Source organism: Haliotis asinina, chromosome 3 (assembly GCF_037392515.1).
Source record: "Haliotis asinina isolate JCU_RB_2024 chromosome 3, JCU_Hal_asi_v2, whole genome shotgun sequence".
Taxonomy (NCBI): domain Eukaryota; kingdom Metazoa; phylum Mollusca; class Gastropoda; order Lepetellida; family Haliotidae; genus Haliotis; species Haliotis asinina.
In genome coordinates, this window is record NC_090282.1 from 44,226,440 (window position 1) to 44,248,999 (window position 22,560).

General features: G+C 41.0%; 1 protein-coding gene across 1 annotated transcript; it reads right to left on the minus strand.

Annotated features, from left to right (window-relative positions):
- Positions 1-63: 63 nt before the first annotated feature.
- On the minus strand, positions 64-21,565 carry LOC137278084 (uncharacterized). Its single transcript, XM_067810171.1, has 15 exons — positions 21,446-21,565; positions 16,682-16,775; positions 15,069-15,182; positions 7,965-8,191; positions 7,465-7,667; positions 5,341-6,347; positions 5,054-5,218; positions 3,906-4,070; positions 3,559-3,738; positions 3,151-3,301; positions 2,687-2,857; positions 2,224-2,387; positions 1,950-2,072; positions 1,355-1,537; positions 64-186 (listed from the first exon to the last, which is right to left on the minus strand). Exons 2-15 carry the CDS (start codon positions 16,727-16,729, stop codon positions 136-138), a joined length of 2,952 nt encoding a protein of 983 aa, XP_067666272.1. The 5' UTR covers positions 16,730-16,775; positions 21,446-21,565; the 3' UTR covers positions 64-135.
- Positions 21,566-22,560: the final 995 nt, after the last annotated feature.

Consider the following 22,560-nt stretch of genomic DNA (forward strand, 5'->3'; position numbering starts at 1 on the left):
GCTCCCGAGGGATCCATTCATAATACATTAATAAGGCCCTAAAACATACAGAAGTACAAGGGAGAAATATGCATTCTATATACAGTTTCCTCTGTGGAAAGCTGTCAGTGTGGTTAAATCAGTCATTGTTGAGTTTCATTCTTCGTCTTCCCTTTGCCCATTCACTTCGTTAACCACATTTCCGGTCTGAAAGAGAAAACTCGCGCGTTATCTTCATGTAATCTCAAGAAGACACATGGGTGAAAGTGGAAGACAGTAACAGCATGGCCGACTAGCCAGTGTAACACCACTGAGCAAGGTGAGTTAATTGGGGGAATCGAACTTGGATCTTAGATCTTTGGAACAAGCGCACGCTTTAGCCATTAGGCTACGATGATCAATTTACACAACAAAGTCTTCTACACTGGCATACTAATTGTATTTTGTTCTTTCTTTATTGATTATTTCGGGTGTGTTTTTTTTATTTTACAAAAAAAAAACCCAAACCCAAACAAACAAAAAAAACCCCACAATGTTGGAAGGAAAAATAGTTCAGTGGCAACGCGTTTCAATAATTTATAAGCCCATGTAACATGTGTTATATTTGGGATTACACTTTCTTAGCAAAGTACAAAGTCTACTACTTTCTGGAGTTGAGTCCCATCCGAGATTCGAACCCACACCCTAGTCAGGCACCTGATGGCTAGCGCACAAAATCAGCCGCCCAGCCTGCTCAGCCACCACGACTTCCACAGCTCCTGACTCTGAGGGTATGGGTTCGAATCCCGGATGGGACTCAGCTCACAAATGCACTAGAATTTGTACGTTCCTAAGAAAGTGTAATCCAAAATATAACATATGCTACATCTGACCACTTTCTGAACGGTATTGTGATCATATAAGCAAATATTTAGTAAGGGTATGGTGTATAGATCTCACTGACGGATGACGTCAGTATATGCTTTTGATGAACACACCCTTGGGCTGGATGTTCAAAATCCGATTCAGCATTAACTAGTCAGTGGAATCTGTTGCTTACCTTAATCTGGACGTACCCAAGAAGCCGAAGTAATTTCAGTTTACTCACGTGTAAAATATCTCAGTTCCCACTTTCAAGACCAACCCAACCAACCCCACCAAGATTCAACTGTCGACCAAGTGAAAACTCAGTTTTAACTTTTTAGTATTTATTCAAGTGTGACATCAGCGTGAAAGTACCCCCAACCGTCACGATTGGCCGTAAGAACTATGTCAGCTTCCCGTTTGAGCGTCAAAACTATCTCTCCTTCATAATTCAACACCTTCCCGATTCCATCTTCACTATTCAGAATGTATCTAAGTGTAAGCTATCCCCGTCCCAAGCCTCTGGACTTACCCAAGAGTAAAATGTTCCTGCTCCTTGACTGTTTCTCTTAACATCAGCCATGTCGTACTTGGAGATGAGTTTGTGTGCCGAACTGGCTTGTTCCGAGTTCACACTGACAATGTCAAACTGACCAACTCTCCTGATGACATTTCCTTGACCAATCGTTTTCATCAGCTTCACGATTCTCTGCCACTGAAAAGCAAAATACAAAATTAGTGGGGTTTTACTCTACATAAACGAAAAGGGTGTTATCACTGCTAAGGATGCAATAGTTTCATTAATCAGGACCTAATTTGAAAAGAAACCCTTGCGGTCTCTTAAAATAATTTCGTCAAAGAAAACTATAATATGTTTACGTTACTTTTTAGATGCTTTACATACATACCGATTTCAGTGTTTGTGACTGAAAACATTTTATTATGCATATACCGATTCTTTAGGGTTACCGGAATTGCGTTTTCATTGAGCTGAAAGTGCAGGTTAATCCATGTTCTAAAACAACACCCAAATAGTGAGTATGGACGTGTGATTCAGCCTTTCAAAGTCTGTATCATAGCACTGTGACTGTCATCACCAGTTCCACATTACATCACGACCAACTCACATCCAGAGACTCCTCCTTTTCGCCCAGGATGATATAGGTCGCCTTCATCACGTCCTGAATACATGGCTTAGGTCTCTTGTAGCTGGCAATCTCGGACACCAGGCGTGGGTTCAGGTCCATCACCTTCGTTCAATAAGGGATATTTAGTGCAACAAACGACTCATATGCTGAGATTGAGATAGCTGGTTTTAAGGTTGCAAAAGTAATTCAATATCCACCGCACAATCATTTGGGTGAAGTTCAACAAGAAACGTCAGACTATGATGTTTAGTACCTGTCTGTTGAACTTCTTGACCCTGGCCAACTGCTCGTTTGTTTCTTTGGCCTCATGGAAGTCCTCAGTGTTGTCCAGCTTCTCTGCCACAGCCGACTGTTCCGCTTCCTCCAGAGCCTTCTGGAGTTTCTCTGCATCACGCTGACGCCTGGCTTCCTCAAGTTCTTTTGTAAAAGTAAAAAGTAAATGCTTAAATGCTCATCTTGTCTTGGTAAGCTTATAAGACGTTAACATATAATGGAAAGATGGCGAGACAGTATTCAAATTATCATAAAAGAGTGTTCTGTCTACCATGCAAACCGTTTGAGACATCTACTACTTCAACTACTTCGTAATGATCTATCATATAAGTGTAAACACTGACCACTATTGTGAATATGTCCCTCATAAATACAGACTTTTCAATGTTTATGTAAATAAACTTATTGCATTGCTGTACAATCTGATCCAGTAGTCCACCTACTTTCCTTGTGCATGTTCATTAGGGTCTCCTCAGCTTTAGTGATATCTCCCTTGTCCTCGAGTCCGGCTCTCTTACATTCATCCAGAGCCTTGTCCAGTGCGTCCATGTTGTCGCTAGCCTGCGCATCGGCCAGTTTCTTCCGCAGTTTGTCCTCTTCAGCCTTCAGTAGTTCTAGATGGAGTTACAGACAATACCATAATGTATTCCATTATGCATCTTCTCCTCAACTTTAAATATATAGTTTTACTTATACAAGTAAGTCTCCTCGCTGTAGACAATTCAACTAGCGTCTAAATATGCATGCTTATTGGTCTCATTTTAACAACTATCGTTTTATATGTCCCTCATGGCGGCAGTGATGGTCGTGAACCTACATTTATCGCCTTTGAATTGTACTTTGAATGGCTGTATTTGGGGCCATATTTTGGACTCTCCTTCACGCGATAGTCTGCAAGTTGACTTACTGTTAGCCTTGAGCTTCACAAGCTTCTCCTTGGCCTTAGTTAAGTCCTCGTCCTTCTCATCCAAGCCCGACTCCTCAAATTCCTTGATGGCTCTCTCCAATTCATCTGCAGATGCATTCTTAGTGGCGTCCCGCATCACTTCCCGCGCCCGCTGAGGATAAGATGAAACATTTAACCATCAGACATAATTCCACTATGAACTGTCAGACCCAAGATACTTCAAACACGTTATGTTCTGTAAAAATGATTGGCTTCAAATCAGACACAAATATGCACAATATTTTTAAAGGATGTAACTTGCTTTTTAGTTGAAGTGTTGTTCATCCTTGTATGGTCAATGCCTCTTCAGTATCATTAATGAGGCCATTTTGTCATCAGCAGTAATAGAAATAGTGCCAGCTGTCTCACCTCGTCCTTTGGTTCTGGCTCTTTGTTTGCATCATCCTTCAGTTGTCTCAGTCTCTCCTTGGCCAGGGTCAGGTCTCTGTCCCTTTCGTCAATACCGGCCTCCTCAAAGTCACGGATAGATTTCTCAAGGTCCTCAATCGAATCTCCATCGGTATCGTCTCTCATTCGTTTTCTGATAGCCTGCCAAAGTTGTTGAAATTGACATGTCACCGAGAATACCCTCTACGTCAAATATATTTACAAAGATATTAGTCATTACCTGGTAAAACTTGAAATGACTCATGAAGAAAAACACACAATGTAAATGTGTGAACACAGACCAATGTTTATAATAGAATACCACGTACATCTTCTTCTGCCTTCTTCTTCTTCAGCTGTTTCAGTCTTTCCTTAGCCTTGGTGAGATCCCTGTTCTTCTCATCTAGGTCTCCATCCTCAAAGTCTTTGATGGACTTTTCAAGTTCTTCGATGGAATCTTCCTTTGTGGCATCACGCATGCGCTTCCTTGTGGCCTGTGTTGGGAGAAGAACATAGTCACATGAAGAATTGTCCCTGGCCTTCTGTATTTCATTCTTTAGCCGTGTCAGGATCCATACTTTAATGGATCATTTTCATATCTGGATCATTTGCATTGTTTGGAATACTTTGCTTAGATCTTTAAACCTCAGTCGGTTTCACTGGTGCTCAAGGGTGTCACTAAATTGGTAATCGATTTCATTAATCTGGAACTGAAGTCATGTTCCAGTGAGTCAAACATAACTCTCGCGTTCAAAGTACCGCAGTTCACACCACTGTTCCTTCAAAAAAATACTACGAGATCTACGTCCATGACCTGCGGATTTCTCTTCCAAAGAAACCCTCGATTCCGGGTTTGAATCTCTGTTTACCCAAGTTAGTTTTCCAGTTTGGTCTATACTGTTATACTGTATGACTTAATTACATACTCGTAAATGTGAGGGACCTCCATCACGTCGGGGTGTCCTTCCATGTACGTATCTCATATGAATGTATAGAATCATAGGATATTTATAAAGCGCATATTTCCACCCTGTTTTGTCCCTCGATTATTGGAAGTCAGTCTCAATGGCACATCGTATTACCAATCTCAACTCCCCGGGAATCACACAACTCTTGCAGCCAGTAGGCGCACCAAGTTATTATTTCTTTCCCACCCTTACGAAGCACACATTCACAGTTGGGTGGACTGTGACACATAATCACAAGTTTACTACACGTTGCTATACCGCTATACGTATTCATGTGGCCACCATGTGGTCAATCACACGAACGGATTCGTGAGTTCTTTTGCGTGCACGGAGTTGTGTACTATACATTAGGGGTAGTGACAACACTGAAAGAGTCTGCACACAAAGCTAACTCCAAGGTTTTTACACCTCGTCACAGGTGGGCGCCCTAGACAGCTCTCCCACCATGTCCCCCATCATAATGAGGTTTGATGTCATATAACTGAACTACAGACGACATCAAGTGTTACCTCATCTTTATTGGCCTTGTTCCTGAGGAGCACAAGTCTCTCCTTGGCTCTGGTATAATCTTCATCCTTCTCGTCCAAATCTGACTTTTCAAAGTCCCGGATGGTTCTCTCCAGATTGTCGATGGAGTCTTTATCCGTGGCAGCTCGCATGCGGAACCGGGGACTCTGTTTACAGAAAGGGACAGGTAGAAATATCTGGTATCTGTACGTTATGCAATGACTTTAGTCCAATCAGAATTACAACTGGTCATGTATACAATAATATAGTTGAATGAGAATAAATGTACCTCAGATCTAACTGGTGTCCGTGGTCGCTGTCTCTGAACCTTGACCTGTGTATGGGCTGGTTTCTGCTGGACACGGTTACTGGGTTTGGCGTCTGAGTCATCCTTCCACTGGGCCTTGTCCGGAGTCAGGAAGTAGTTGCACACGTTCCTGTAGGAGTCGTGGCTGTCCTTCTCTCGCGTGTTGATTTCCAGAGCATATTCTGAGTCTCTAGTTAGGCCTTCCTCTGGCATTGTCACGGTTATCTCAGCTTTTTTGTCCGTGACGTTTTTCTCCACGTATTTATCGAGTTCATCCAGTGTCTTGTCTCGGTGATGCATCTTCGTCTCAAACTCGGAGGGTTTCTCAACATCAAACTCAAACGTCATCTTCTGTCCGTGTTCCATGACAACGATGCCGCTGTAGGCTGAGGTGGTGACGAGACCAGCGTCCCTGGCTTCTTGACTGTAACCATATCCTATATCCTTCTTTAGAGGGAAAGGGTTAGGGTTCTTCCCTTCCTCTTCACAGCGGATACGGAAGTCACAGATATGGGGTGGATTGTGTCCACTGCCACCATACACACGGAGTTTATAGAGTCCTCTTACCGGGAATCTAAGGAACAGTGTCTTTGTTGTGCCTTGGGTGTTTTCAAGAACATAACGTTCCAGGTCCTCCGATTCTGGCAACGTTTCATCTGATTCATCTTCATCGCAAAACAGCTCATAAGAAAGAGATGGGTTTTTGTCTTTTGCATGTTCGAATCGTATGGCTTCTCTGCCGTCCTTTGCAACAAGATAACATGTTTGCTGGCTTGTCAGTTTCAGGCCGGAGTTGAAGTATTCTGTTGTAAGATAAGGTCCTTTGACAAACTGTTCTTCGGTCCATGGCTCCTTGAGGAGCTGCCATGGCTGACTGTTTGCACGGCAGAAATTCACGAAGAGCTCGGGGTCTGTGAGAAAGAAGAAATCCTCGTTTGCTCGCACATCCTTGCCCTTGTATTCTATCTCTTTCTCTCGATGACCTTCACCTTGGATAAAGAGAAAGAAATCAAACATCAGATTTGCGTCATGCAAAAGTCTACAATAATAGCTAGAGTAATAATGATTATAACACGGTATTATTGTTGCATATATTATTGGGTACCTCTAACATACAAATAACTTTCTTCTTCGAATGTTCATAGCGTGACAAAATGCCACCCAAATATATCTTGAGCAGTATGTATTTGTCCAACTGGTGCCATGTGTATCATTGGTTTGGGTTTGATACATATGTACTCTTTAAAAAAAGTAGGGGAACTGTACTTTTAATGTACGATTGTCGAAACTGACAGATATATGGGATTGAATCATTGTGGATACAATAATACTGGATGTTTTGAGAATGCATCACCACATGGATTTCATTCAAAGCAAAGCAGTTCGTTCAGCTATCCCCTTGTTAGGTGACTAGACTATGACATGAAAATTTCCGGTTTACAATTTACAGTCAGTGGAGTGTGATTTCTCCCTGAAAACCCTGATCATGCACAGATGCAAGAAAAGTATCGGAAAAATTGTCTACAGTGATTTATCGACCTGCCTGAAAAAGGTCAAGATTCATAATGACACCAGATTTACGTGTAGGAGGCTCCCACGTTCTGTACGTTCTTCCCATGCATTATGTTTGCGTGTGGTGATAACGTGAAATATTGCTGCATACACAAGATGAGTGTCATTGTAAGGTTCCTCAGTGTTTTTTTTTTTCTACCAGACTTCAAAGTTCAGGTTCCCCTACTTTTTTTGAAGAGTATACTTCCATGTAACAGAAGCGCTGATCATCTTTTCCCCAGATTATTCCATTCCGATCCCGCCATTCAAAACCTTTCTGGAGGATAGTATGAACAGGATTTGCGTTATATACGACAAAATGTTATGGATGTCAACTTTTTCTTTATTGTTTTCACAACGTTTCAGGGCTATTCCTTGCCCCTTCGTCAGGTGGATGACGAAGGGGCAAGGAATAGCCCAGAAACGTTGTGAAAACAATAAAGAAGAAGTTGACATCCCTAACATTTTGTCGTATATTAGAATACCGACTTCTAAATGCCTCTGAAGAACCTCGGGATTTGCGTTTTAAAGCTATCATCTGTATTGTATACGTACCTTTTTTCTCTATCATTGTCCACCTGCCATTGGCATGGCCTTCTACCCCAGTGAAGGCCCACAGAGGGTGCACCAACCGCCACTGACCTCCCACATGTACAGCGTTCCATTTGCTGTTGAACTTAGACACGTCCTCATCGCCAGGCTCATACCCAACGGCCTTTGCCTTGCCCCTCAACACAACACAGGGAATCTTGGCAGCTCTGAAAAACGAATCAGGAAACTGTGAATCATATTCTTAATGATTTTCCGAACCAGTAAGAAACCAATTCGAGACGAATCGACTCTTCATCATAAGGGGTAAATCTCTCCCTGAAATACTTTTGTGGCTTATAATTGTTAACCTTTATAGAATATAGTTTTCTTGAACATATGGCCGAGGGTGGCAACTTCTCCAGGAGATGGTTTGTGAGATGGTTCACAAAAAGACAAACTGAATGAAGTTTAGCAGCATTAGATTGGTGGGGAGATGTTGTGTTTAGGTTACGTATAATACAGACCTGCACAGCAGAGAGAAGAAAGCAGCATAGCTTCCCCGCTGTTGTTGTATGAGCTTCATGTAGCCGATAGGGGTGTTGGGGTCCTTGACGTTCCCCAGCTTCATCTCCTCGATGCGCTGAGCCCCAAGCCAGGTGAAGATGGCGCGCACCATCTGGAGGTCCGTCTTCAGATCCTCAAACAGGAAGTTGAGGAGGGACTCGTAGTCGGACGTTTCGGAGGACGACGCCTAGAATACCAGCAACGGGGAGGTGATCAGGGGTCACTTTGTGATTCACATCACTACATTTATGAAGGGGTCGTCAGTAAACTCATTGTTCATGTTATTGACAGTCATTGAAATGAATATTTGTTTTAGAGTGATACAAAACTAAGAATTCATTAGTGCCTTCTATTTGCACACCAGTATAGTAGAGTGGCAGAACTGCATGAACTTTGCCCACTAATCATAAATGACACGGTGAGCGGGTGATTTTATAATGGAGCTCAGAAATTTAACGATGGTCACGTGTGCTCTGCAAAGTTCAGACAAAGATAATCTCAGGGTTGAGAAATCAAATAGAAAGTTACTCTCAAGTGATTGTCTTGTTTGACAAAGCAGACAGCTTGTTTCCAAGAATCGACATATAGGAAATGTTTTGTGTAAGTGACTGGGTGTACGCATGTCCCCATATCGATACTGCGTGATACTGCGTTTGGTCATGCGAAATGAATACATCACATATAGACCTTCTTCAACCATTGTTTTGCGAATTAGGTTTTACGGTACTTTGAAATGTTTCGGCACGTGTGTCAGCAAAATGAGGGTGAAATGGCAATACTGGCTTCATTCCATTTCGATGTTTGGTGTTGATAAACCAAGCATGCCAATACAAGACTGCCAATCGAACCCATGTTTAGTGAATCCTTGCACGACTACATCTGTCTGTCTATCTGTCTGACCCATCCAAAGGGGACGAACTACCAAAACGATGTCAGAAATTGCTTTGTCAAACCTCATTACACCAAACTCCTGGACATTAAATACGGTTCTCGCTAGCACGGAACCCTTTAATGTATAAATTTGATGATACTCGAACCATATCACCACGAGCCACCCTACAGACCATAGAGATCTGAACTGTTAGTTTCATGGCAGTTGTTTATGTCTCCTAGAGCTTCTCTATTTATTAGATCTGTTTCCGTGCAGGCTTTATGTTCTTTTCTGTAAAGTGTATGTAATTAGTTCTGCATTATGTATGCATTTAGTGATAACGTTGTCACGGTCGACTTGTGCAAAACCTAACATTAGCATGACATGTTACAGATGTGATGACATAGTTCAATCATCTGTAGGCATTTATCAGGTCAGCGTGCCATTGCCGAGACTGTGTTATTTTGTTTTGTGGCATCCTTTCAACTGTCTCCTTGGGAACGTGTATGTGAAAGTGGGGATAAAAGGTTCATTCAGGTGAACGTAATCGTTAAGAAAAAATAACGACGCCACTTCTTTGTAAATGTTTCCAGACGGGTGATTAAATAGATTTAGGGTCCCACGAGAAAGAGAACATTTTTCCGATATCAAGGGAACATGCAGCAAATACTGTGTGTTTGTGTCACTGCCAACTGCGTTTTATAACGAACATAGTTAATACGAATTGTCGGATATAATGACCTGTTTCCTTTTTCCATTCTAACTAGTCGAAATACATATTACGAGCTAGGATCATGTCAAACAAAAATAGCGTCCATATTGAACTAATTGATAACCGTAGTGTACTGTACATAACATCAATGGGTGAGTGAGTTTAGTTTTACGCCGCACTCAGCACTGTGGAGGCGGTCTGTAGATAATCGACCAGAAAATCAAATGATTAACAGTATACGCAACTGGGAACATACGAGATGTGTTAACTCAGTCAGCGAGCATAACCACCCGATCCCTTTAGTCGCCTCTCATGACACGCATGGGTTACTGAAAATGAATTTTAACCTGGATCGTCACGAGTGCAAAAATTTAATGTGCATTTTTAATCATGTGTTTCACTTAATAATATGTACTGTAGCATCAAAAAGTGATAGATTTTTAGCAATCCTATGGTGTGTTAAGCTGAATTCAAACAAATAAATGGAAGCACTTAAAGCACAAGCAGTAAACACATTCATAGGAGGAGATATCACAAATTGCCATTTAAAAGCACACGTCTTTACGAGTTTCTTATATCGGCATCCTTTGATACGCAGTTTTCACATAAAACACGTGATAAACTGGTTTGACAATCATGTGCTACTTCATGCCTAAATTACAGTCCCAAACTTTTAATATACTTAGTACCAACAACACATAATACATTCCGTGAAATCAGTAGTAGGGCACCATATGAACCTTTGACCAAGACATTAGAACTCTGGTATATGATACGGGAAGATAATACATGCAGTGCTTGAAGTCAACACTCAATACACCATTACAATTAGACTATTTGCTTTTACACCAATATATGTTTCCCAGGTAAGTCTGTTTTCAGACTGCAATACTAAAGACCTCACAGAAACCCATACTCATTATGCCCCCGATCCGGGAATAGAATTTAACAAACTTTGCTATCGAAAAGAGAATGAAAACACACGTGGATATAGAAACTGTGGGAAATAGAAAATACAGGAGACTATGTTTATGGCAAGATAAAGGGAGCACTATTTTTTGTTGGTTATGTGTATTTCGAAAAGGAACACTTTTTTATGATAGAAACTTGTTTATTGCACCAGTTGTGCCGTTTCGGGGTAGATCCTAATTTGCTTATCAAACAAATGATGCTTGAAAGGATCTATACCGAAACTTCGAATATATTGCATTAAAAGAGTTGGTTATCCATAAAAAAAAATGTTTTTCTTTATCATGCCAGCTTCTAAATGTCTTTTAAAGAAGTCGACCAAATATAGTGGTCGAGACCCTAAACACTATATCCGTCACTCCTTTGTAAACGTGTTCATCATAAACTTAGTTGATTGTGAGTATATGGCTCCAGACAGACAGTTGTGGTTGATGACATACTTTCAAGAAGTTTACACATTAGTGTTAAGGTATCGGTTAATTTTTCATAACAAATATCCATCACTTGTCACTATATATCGATTCTACGTTGTATTCTCAGTCTGGTATCTATCCATGTCTGGCTACAATGACACTTGTCTTGAACGTGTGCGTGGGATACATCCGGGTCCCACACTTCACAACGTCTTGCACGGTGTATACATGTTACCATGATACTAAATTAGTGAGTGAACGTTGTGAAACACTCAGAGGAAAATCATATTGTAGCACAAGGCGTCTAATGGATTCTTGTTGGAATCAGCTGATCGCACTGACAACAACCGGCACACAGTGACATCTCACATTTTATCAGGTTGAACGGGTTCTTACAAACACTAGCACTGATGTGTTTGAAGTTTTCAGATAGGAAGAACTTCAAACAAAATTACAGTGGTCAAATATATTATATGTTGTATCTGTGAGTACGCTATCTTAATAGGGTTAAAATTCATCTTCTTTTATGGGCCATTCCCACCTGGGATTCGAACCAATACAGTGAGTTAGTGAGTTAATATTTTACGTCACATCGGCAATATCTCAGCCATATCGTGACGAGCAACCAATACAGTAAGAGAGAGTATGGCATCTAACATACAACATGCCGTTTCACAACAAGCCCAATGCTGTCCCTCATCAATACTGTAACTGTTTCAACTACAATACTGTAACTGCTCTTCAACAACAATACAGTAACTGCTCTTCAACAACAATACTGTAACTGCTCTTCAACAACAATACTGTAACTGCTCTTCAACAACAATACTGTAACTGCTCTTCAACAATACTGTAACTGCTCTTCAACAACAATGCAACTGTTCCCCAATAATGATAGATATGTCGCTCCCCATTAACAACAAACCCGTGAAGATTCGGACAACGATAGGTCTTCAGTAACCTATGCTTGTCGTGAGAGGCGACTAACGGGATCGGGTGGCCATGCTCGCTTATTTGGTTGGCACATGTCATCTTTTCCAACTTTGAATGATACTCATGCTGTTGATCAAGGTATTGTCTGGGTCAGACTCGCTTATTTACGGACCGTCCCCTTATAGCTGGAATATTACTGGAGTGTGGCGTTGAACAACAAAGAACACGAACACGTTTGGTTCAGTAATTTACGGAGTTGCGACCCTTTGTCGGGCCAGAATCCTGTGATCGCAGGTACTTGCTGCTGTTCACCCTGTATCTGTTTCTAGATTTGACAGTACTATACCCAGTGGGAAACGTTTAAAACAGATTAAATCATTTCTTTCCCAAGTTGGCATGAAGTGAGATACACATGTAAACGTCCTGTGAAATGTGACTAGATGGTTAGTTAATGACATCATGTCTGCGCCCAAACGGATCTTTTAGTTGAAGTAATTGCCAAGATTACTCGGTCTGCGATGCATGTTTCCATTAGTGTAAGAGCGTGGATGTTTACCTTTCGTACCCATAGTAAACTATAAACACATATTCCTGGAAAAAAAGAAACAGACTCGTGTTGATAGCGTATGAAGACTCAAGGTTGATGTTTTATTGTTGCTATAGCAACAGCCGTCGCGGGGAAATGGGAAGAATAACGACTTGTGTGGATTTAAACTTGGTGATGCTGTTTCGTGTGTGATCGGACACAATGTAAAGGTATTTTTGCGCCTGCCCGACTCCCGGTTATACAGAAAATATGGAATTATAGATAATTTGTTTCGATTAACTATGTAGGAGGTGCACACTGCAGCTTTTCAAAACTTCAATATGTGGCCTACTTCGATGTTCCAGAAAGGTAACAATAATACATAGAATGTTTGTGGTATGATTAGAAGGAGCAACTGAAATTTGTTTGGTGAGACGCACTATAGGAATCAGATCTGTAAAGTACATAACAGTATAGCTGTCATAAGAACGGGTATGTATCCTATTACGGGAACAGAGTAAGTGCATTATATGATGTTATGCCATTTTGTAATGCGAAAAGATAATAGCTAATACACAGATAGATATTTTTTATTTCCTCCATAAAATGAAATAATTATTACATTTCTATGGTAAACAACCGTGCATAAGAGGTTGGTCATGTCGGTTGGGGAGTACTGGGATGTTCTGCTGTCTCGGGAATACAACATGACAGGCATGTGAAGGAACGCGCAATATCTTGCTGAAGCGTGAAGTCACGTGCATGTTCTTGAATGAACAGCTGCATGAGACCCAATGATCTCATCCCTGTATCGCAGACCTGTCAGATTGCCATTGGCAATGATAAGTTCTGTCACACCATGAGATGTGATGCTCCCCCACACCATAACGCAACGGCACCAAACTGTCATTGACCAACGCACGCATCAACATAATCAACCGTTCGCCTCGCCTTCTATACGTTCTTTCATTGCCACCTGAGCTGCACCAGACGAGACGTGCCTGTCGATGACGTTAGAGTAAAATTGGACGTACTTCAGGCAGTCGGGGCCGGATGTTGTGCTCCTTCAGTACAGTCCTGGATTCCGATTCACAAAACGTTCGTAGCGCTACGACAGTCGTAAGTCTATCATAAACTATAGAATTACGACAGGTCGTGACGTTACGAACGTTGTATGGATCTGTAATGTGGAACTGATCGGACGTATGTCAGGAATGGCACGAGCAGTCAAACTGGCTGGATTCCTTAAATGGGTCAGCAGAAAGTGGTTGTCTTGCTGACGTGACAAATCTCTCGTCCGAGACACATCTCTCGTGTTCTCATTGTGTTGAAAACGTCGCCATAAAGATAAAGTCGTGGTCGATGGACACCATAATGTCTGGCCACTTCATTTTGGGATATTCCAGTATCGAGCATACCCATTAGCGGAGAAGCTGATTTTCTATAAGCCGTGACATGGCATACGGGCAGTTTAGGTTGACATTAACGCGTTTTAACATTCAGAGGCTAGAGACTAATCAGACGTTCTTCCATTTTCAATACCACATGTGTGAACATCAGGTGTCAAAAAAGCTTGCAAAAGGTGAGTGCGTTCGTTGTACCCAAAATGCACGTGCCACGCGCGATACGCAACATCAAATTTCATGCAAAGTGCTTTGCTACATGTTCTTAATGCTATTTTTATAACTTTTCAAATAATTTGTACATCTTATGTACAGCTACTTTTTCCGTTAGTATACTAGTATTTACAACACGTATAGCCTTTCCGGACACACTATAGTTAAATGATAACCGTAAAACACTATGGCACATTACTCATGAGTGTCCACATTCTCAAACCGGTACATGGAATGTGTTAATGTGACTTGAAAAGTCAGTAAGTCATTAAATCACACCTCAAATATTCAAGTTTAAACTTGACAAAAACAGTATTGATGTAGGTTTTAAAATCGTCATTATGCCGTGAGTCGAGGAGCAGTCAAGAGCTGCAACACAGCATATCGTGAGAGAGATGCTCTGCCACGTGAAGGGCAGTTTTGGGGTTAAGGCTGGTTTACCGACCACACAAACTTGATCATTTGCTCTTGTCATCGATGAAATGACGTGTAACTGAGGACGCCGCTTCAAAAGTCGCCAAACGTGTTCACAGAGTTTTAACCTGCACATGCTTGTATCAATTTGCACGTGCACTCGACTTTTAAATTCCTTTTCATTGACATTGTCGTGATGTCTTACAAATGACTGTATAAAGCTACATAAGTTTACAGCGGTTGCGGTTTTTACTACACCAGTTTACGAGCATGGGTCAAATGTGATCAATAATAAATACTGCATTCATGACTTAACAGAATACATGTGTGTATCCTCATTATCTCCAGTGCGTTTCTTTTGTCAAAGAGTATACTTCATGCAAGTGGTGTATGATTAGGTACCTCCGTTCACGCAAGTGAGTACCTGATAGGATGAAGGTAAATCAACTGAAGGTACATCGTTTTAGCGGCTAAGAGACTGATTCGGTTGAACACTGGAAGCAATTTCTAGGGACAATGATCCGTTGATTCACAACTGATGTCATCAACCGGAAATCATTGACTTTCACGATGACAGCGATATGTCAGTGAGTAACTGAAGTAGACTTACCCCTCTGGCGTGACTGTCGACATGGGCATAGTCCGCCCCTCTGAACACGTCTGCTTTCCTGCTGATTGGAGGCTTGGGAGGGGGATAGGAGTCGAGAGAGTCGGGGACGCTTATCTGAAACATCGGGATATCTGATGATAATCGTAAACATGGTGCGATCATCCTTTTCCCCATGTCTAGTTCAAACTTGGTCATGACAAGTTCAGACCTCATCCATGACCAGTTCAGAGTGAGTGAGTGATTTTAGGTTTACTCCGCACTCAGCAATATGCCAGCTATATGACGGCGGTCTGTAAATAATCGAATCTGGACCCGACAATCCAGTGATCAACAACATGAACATCGATCTGCACAATTGGGAACAGATGACATGTGTCAACCATGTCAGCGAGTCTTACCACCCGATCCCGTTAGTCGCCTCTTACGACAAGCATGGTCGTCTTTTATGGCAAGCATGGGTTGCTGAAGGCCTGTTCTACCCCGGGCCCTTCACCAGTTCAGACTTCCCCATGACAATTTCAGACTTTCTCATATGACAAGTTCAGACATCCCCATGACAAGTTTACACCTCCCCACGACAAATTCATTCATACCCATGACAAATTTAAACATCCCCATGACAAGTTCAGACTACACATATCTTCCATGACAAGTTCAGACCTCCTTATGATAAGTTTACACCTCCCCACGACAAATTCATTCATACCCATGACAAATTTAAACATCCCCATGACAAGTTCAGACTACATGTATCTTCCATGACGAGTTCAGACCTCCTTATGATAAGTTTACACCTCCCCACGACAAATTCATTCATACCCATGACAAATGTAAACATCCCCATGACAAGTTCAGACTACATGTATCTTCCATGACAAGTTCAGACCTCCTTATGATAAGTTTACACCTCCCTTTGACAAGTTCAGAACTCCCCATGACAAGTTCAGTCATCCCCATGACAAGTTTTAATCTCCCCATGACAAGTTCTAATCTTCCCATGACAAGTTCAGACTTTGCCCCATGACAAGTTCACACCTCCCAATGATCCTTGACAATTTCAGACCTCCCCATGACAAAATCGGACCTCCACAGTGACATGTTTCAACCTCCCCTTGACAGGTTTAGGCCTTCCTATGACAACTACAGACCACCCCATGGCAAGTTTAAATCTCCCCATGACAACCTCAGATCTCCATGACAAGTTCAGACTTTGTCCCATGACAAGTTCAGACCTCTCCCATGAACAGTTGAGACCTCCTCATGGCCAGTATAGACCTCCCAAAGACATGTTCAGACCTCCCCATGACAAGTTCAGACTTTCTCTCGTGACAAGTTCAGATCTGTACAGGAGAAGCATTAACAGCACCTTGTAGGCATGTTGCAGAGGTTTGTGTTAAATATTATATTCCATTCAAACACAGTTGACGACCACCGTATCCTATAATATCATCATAATTTAAAGCTATATGATAGTATGCACCGCCAGTGCACTCCAAATATAATCATGATATACATATTTATTTCGATACTCAGTTAACATGGAATTGCACGATGATTGTACCAAACCTGCTACACTTATGACCGTCTGTTGAGACGGTATTAGCTCCACCTACCGGACTTATCTCCGACTTGTTGCTGTCTGTGCTGGAGGCTGTACCCATGTCTGTTTGCTTTCACTTTAGTACCTCTCTATCAGGACATGTTCGACTGAAAGGCAAATAATGGAGATTAGTTCGACAATTTCTTACAGTGTTCCTTCAAACAAAATGTCACCACTTATTGCAAGGGTTATTGCCCGCACGTCTTTGCGGACGGTGGCCCCGATAGATTTTTCTCCGTCGTTGTTTGTTTAGGGACAATGGTGCCACATGTTTGTTGTTCTTTTGACTAATGGAGATCCACATTGTGGCGCTTAAGATGGCCTTATTCATTGTCAACAGTCATATTGTCTACAGAATAAGTGACAAAACTTGTCCCAACTTCATAAGAAAATAATCAATTACACAATTCTGACTTTGTCATTAAAATGACTCAGGAAGTGAAATACTTCCAGAAGTGAAGACATGAAATACTTCCAGAAGTGAAGACATGAAATACTTCCAGAAGTGAAGACATGAATACTTCCAGGAGTGAAGACATGAAATACTTCCAGAAGTGAAGACAGCGACCGGAGCGCTATGATGACCGTGACTCACATACGATATCTTAATGGAGTCCAAGTGTTCACAGCAGATTTCACTTCACGGAATTTTAGCAAGAACTTTTCGTTTCGAACCTTCAGTGCAGACTGAATCATCTGACAGCTTTGATTGGGTGGTTTAATGCAAGATTTTTACATTTTTCGAATGTGTATCTCATCCAGGAATTAAACCCGACCACGTTTTTCTTAAATATTTCATGCAGTCTTGATGACATATACCGAAAATGACCACAGGTATTTTTAAGTAGTTGACAGTTTTGGGCTGGTTTGTCTAGCTTCCTGTACTCTGAAAAGAAGCTGCATGAGATGTTCGTATTATATTTTTACTTCTATTCAAGGCAAGACTATGCACACATGTGCATGTAATACCTGTTGATATCTTTGTTAATTTCAAGAAACATTCTGAAATATTCGGTTTTGTGTAACTTGTCTAAAGGTGAGCGGATCCTGATCCACCATTGGCACCAATGGCGACAAAAGCTTCGTGACTTTCACTGAAATCTTTGACTAAAGAATATGCTCCACTGTACCCAAGATCAAAAGTCCACTTATATGGGGTTTATATTTCAGTTTTCGAAAATCCTCTCACACTATATCACCCTTCAAGTTTAGTCGTGGGCATTCTATATGACAGCGCCAGAGACAATTATTTAATATGTTTATCATTATCCTACTAGAATTCCTACGTCACATTCCCTTGATAACATCATTGTCAACCACTGCTGAAAATATTTATGCGTATTAAAATTGCAAAGAGAAACTAATTGGATAAACATTCAACTATGAGCACATCATCAGGCCTTATATTTGTGCAGGCTTCTGTGAGAGCTGACTGACACAGAATATTCCGACTGAATGCGGGCCGTATGTTAACCCAATCAGTTGATACAGTCCACTGCGGGATAAACTAGCTAATTATTACACTTGTACTTTCAAAGACTCAATAGTTTTATGTTGTCTTATGTTACTGAAATACCGTTATTTATGTACTCGATGATCTAGGTTATAAATTATTCTATTAACACAAATTGAGGAATGACCTTCTATATTTAGATTTATTGCTTGTTATTTAAACAGATCAATCAAGCCTGATCATGGGAAAACATCCATTCAAATGTAAGCAATAAATTAGGCAAAGCTGCGCAGATATAGAAATGTTTGCTGGGTCACAAAATAGATTTCCGTTACCGATAAGGGAGAACTGTCATATCAGCAGCTCTACGTTTGTAAATGGAATTTACAACATTGTAAATGCCCCCGTTTCCTCCTTGTTACAACAACAAACACAAAGAAACCCCTTATCACATTTTCACCCCCTTAACGTACTTCATTGGGCTCGATGTCATTGCTTTATAAAACATAAATAGTCTGCCAAGAAAAGTTTTGTTTTGATAGCATCGAGATGGAGCCAATATAACTTGGACAGTGTCTTGTTTCACACATAAATATTGATCAGTGTTAGGAAGATACATATGTTATGGTTCACCAAGGAAACTATGGACAGTTGGACTCCTGGAAACAAAATGTTTGGGTCTGTGGTGGTCGGTTGCCATTGGGACGTATAGAATAAAACTGGAGACTTGTGTAAATGAAACAACAAATACATTAGGCCAGACTGTGTAGTTATTGACGGATGATTGATGTATGACATATTTGCTTCTCTTTCTGTTGCTATTTGCAGTAACGTAAAGATTTATGCGGTTGTATGGCTGACCCCGAAATATCTGGATCGCTCTGTGTTGGTTGTTACCTTCACAAACTGTGCGTCACTTTGTGTCCGTGTTATTGTCTTTGTCCATGCATGTAATAAACTCATGTTGGTGTCAGAATATGACATATTCCAGCTATATGGAGGCGGTCTCTAAATAACCGAGTCAGGCCCAGAGAATCCAGTGATCAACAGCATGAGCATCGATCTACGCAACTGCGATACGATGACATGTGTCAAACGAGTCAGCGGGCCTGCCCTCCCGATCCCATTAGTCTATTATGACACTGTTACTGACGATCAATTCTAACCGGATTCTCATGGATCGCACCGCTTGCACCTGTGTTGTAAATGTAGAAATATCACAACGTATCATACATATATCCAGATAAGGACTGAAATGTGCTGGGCGTAAGTTTCACCTTGCCGAACACCTTCACTGTACAGGGAAGTGCTGATAATGCGTTCTTGCCGAACACCATCACCGTATAGAAAAGTGCTGATAGTGCTTCCTGTTAACATTTTTGCACCTAGTTTCCATTGAATATTTTATTACTTCGTGGCTACCCTTGTCTTCTGTTGTTTTTCTTTCACCAAGAACTAAATTAGAAATGGTCAGGTAAATGGAGCAATTAATCCTGAGTACACTTTCTATACACGAAACGGAGATGATAATTATAGGAAATCACTGAAACGTGGATAACCGTTCTTGCCAATTTCCCCATAACAGTTGTGAAACCGCACTTTTCATGGTTAATGACGCACGTTGCCTCGCATTGTCTATTGACCCTAACTAATAATAACTCATTGGATTTTCGTTTGTGTTTCTTTGGTTATTGAGCATAATGGGCACCACATATTTATTTTCTTGATGGAGGACCTCAGAAATAAACCAAATGTAGTGTACACACTTGGGGATTCGAACCAATAGTACTTGTATGATGAGCGAGTGCTCTAAACACAAGACTAGCCCATCAAGCTGGCACAAATAAGAGGAAATATCGCGATTTTACGAAAACGGTTAGTGGTTAAAGCGTTCCCTCGTCACGCCTAAGACACGGGTTCGCTTCCCCACATGGGTACAATGTGTGAATGTGTGAGGACCATTTTCTCATGTTCCCCGCCGTGATATCGCTGGAATATTGCTAAAAGAGGCGTAACACCAATCTCACTCACTCCACTACTGTGGCTTCTTAAAATCTCAAAGCCTATTAACAAACCTAGACCTCGGCTTTTTTGTTTCATCGACGTCCTACTAGCTTTCATCCCATTTTAATTTTCTCAGTCTTTGTTGATTAAGATTGCATGAACACATACAGGGTTATTCCTCTAATCTCGCCAGGGTGGACCGTGTCTGTGAAGATGAAGAAGTGAGCAAGTCTAAAGCTACACGAATACTGTTCAAGGTCATCATGACTATAGCTACATGGTATGTAGAAAACTAATTGACGCCATGCAAGTAACTGTAGAAGTGTGGTTAAACGCCACTCTTGTTTGAGGTGACGGGTTTTCATGCGATTTATCATAGTTTCTACATTTACATCACTGCTAGAAACGGTCTGATACATTTGCTTGTATTTACTATTAAATAATTACATTTATGCAGAAAGTGACAAAACATTTCCACTTACAGTGACGTTTAGGAAATATATAAAATTAATCTTCTGATGATAATGATTCTGGATACCATTAATGTGAAACTCTTAATATTGGTTGTTTCCAGTTGACCACATTGTTTCTGAACATTTTGATGGCGCTAAACTTCATAGCAATCTATTCATAGACAGCTAATCGTGAAAGGGAATAACGAGATAATTGAATAAACCCAAATGTAAAACATGAAAAGACAATAAGTTAATTGAAATATGTTTCCTTTTTGAAATCCGAGTTTCAGAAACCCCGATCACACATGTATTCACACTGGTTTAACATGCGAAAATTGGAAATTTGGTTTCGTTGTAAATCGCACGTGGTGATTTTTCAGTGCCTTTATCTGTAGCTCGTGGTATATCTCTGAATGTTGTTTGATAATTGTTTTCAATGATATACTGTCCAGTTTAGATTCACTACTGTAAATGTAGCCACTTCTGTAAACTATTGTAACCAGACTTTGCAAAATGTCCCATACTGTTTAACGGCGATGCACTTATATATTGTAACACAATTTTCTACCGTTGAAAAAATGTTGTCATGGCTTCAATAAATGATGAAACTGAGAGAAATTGGCGAATTCTTAACAAAACTTTACACAACGCAGCTGTTCACAAGCACGATATTTGCACATGCTTCTCTCTCTCTCTCTCTCTCTCTCTCTCACTCACTCTCTCTCTCTCTCTCTCTCTCTCTCTCTGGGTCTAAACTTTTTATGTTTAGTAAAGACAAAATGAAACGTTTCTGTATGCGCATATCAACAATAATTGAGGAAAATGACTAGACTTAATATTTTGCTCAGTGTGAATAAAAACTCACCAATAATGCATAGAGCGAAGTTACATCCTGAATGGAGCTGTTGCATGCACGCTCGGTGGTTATCCAGGAATATTCTGTCAGGTTTAACCTATATTAAGAACACCGAGTTTGAAATAATATCATTCCCGACAACGTTCTCTTTGTTCCAAGACCTTCTATGCAACACGCGCCTCTTCAGTTGTTCAATGTCAGACAAAATATAACATTAAGTGACAGAAGGTTCCCTTTGTGATGTTGCTGAGCAACAATAAAACAAAGTTCCTAAAACAGTAGAAAAGTTGACTAATCAAATAGCAAGGGATGACGAGGCGTGAAGTGAAAGGCTTCGACGATTAGTTGAATTCTTGCAAACGGTGTGTGTATCTACTGCTTAGAAACCTGAAGGGGAGGGGCTTCCATGCAGATGCTGTCAAAGTGTCTTTAGTGTTGTCACTTTCAGATCAATTATTATGGATTTCATTTGGAATAGGGTAGATATTGTAGATATGTGACTAGGCTTCGTGCATATTTGATGTGTTGATAGCATTTAACATTGTCGCGACGTGCTGACAAAAATCAATCTGAGTTGAAAACGGTTGCTGAGAAGCATTGTTTACTATTTGCCTTGAACTAAAATGTCAGTGCAGTCATGCACGTGAGGGATGATGCGTTGATACATAGTAATATAGTTTTTTGCGAAACACAATGTATTCAGTAGCATGTTGAGTGACGCATTACATTCGTTTTCGTAATCAATAGCTATCTCCGATGTCACAGCAAGAATGCTCCTCCCCTTATCACTCTATGATACCTTACTTATGTCATACGTTGACCGTGAAATACTGACCGCTGTGACGACCCTTGCGTCACCTTGTACACAGCAGCATAAAGTAGGAATCCCTTGTATCTGTTGGTGTAAAGTGGGGAACCCCCGTATCTGGTGGTGTAAAGTGGGAACCCTTGTATCTGGTGGTGTAAAGTGGAAGACCGGTGTATATGGAGGTGTAAAGTGGGAAACCCTTGTATCTGGCGTTTGTAAAGTGGAAGGCCCTTGTACCTGGTGATTTAAAGTTGAAGGTCCATGTATGTGGTAGTGTAAAGTGGGAAACCCTTGTATCTGGTGGTGTAAAGTGGGA

Excerpts from the sequence above, each read along its gene's own strand:
- LOC137278084 (XM_067810171.1), bottom strand. The coding sequence starts at position 16,729 with ATGGGTACAGCCTCCAGCACAGACAGCAACAAGTCGGAGATAAGTCCG. Across the intron at positions 5,219-5,340 it reads GGACACCAGTTAGATCTGAG|AGTCCCCGGTTCCGCATGCG; the intron begins GTACATTTATTC and ends TTCTGTAAACAG. Across the intron at positions 4,071-5,053 it reads ACAAGGCCAATAAAGATGAG|GCCACAAGGAAGCGCATGCG; the intron begins GTAACACTTGAT and ends CTCCCAACACAG.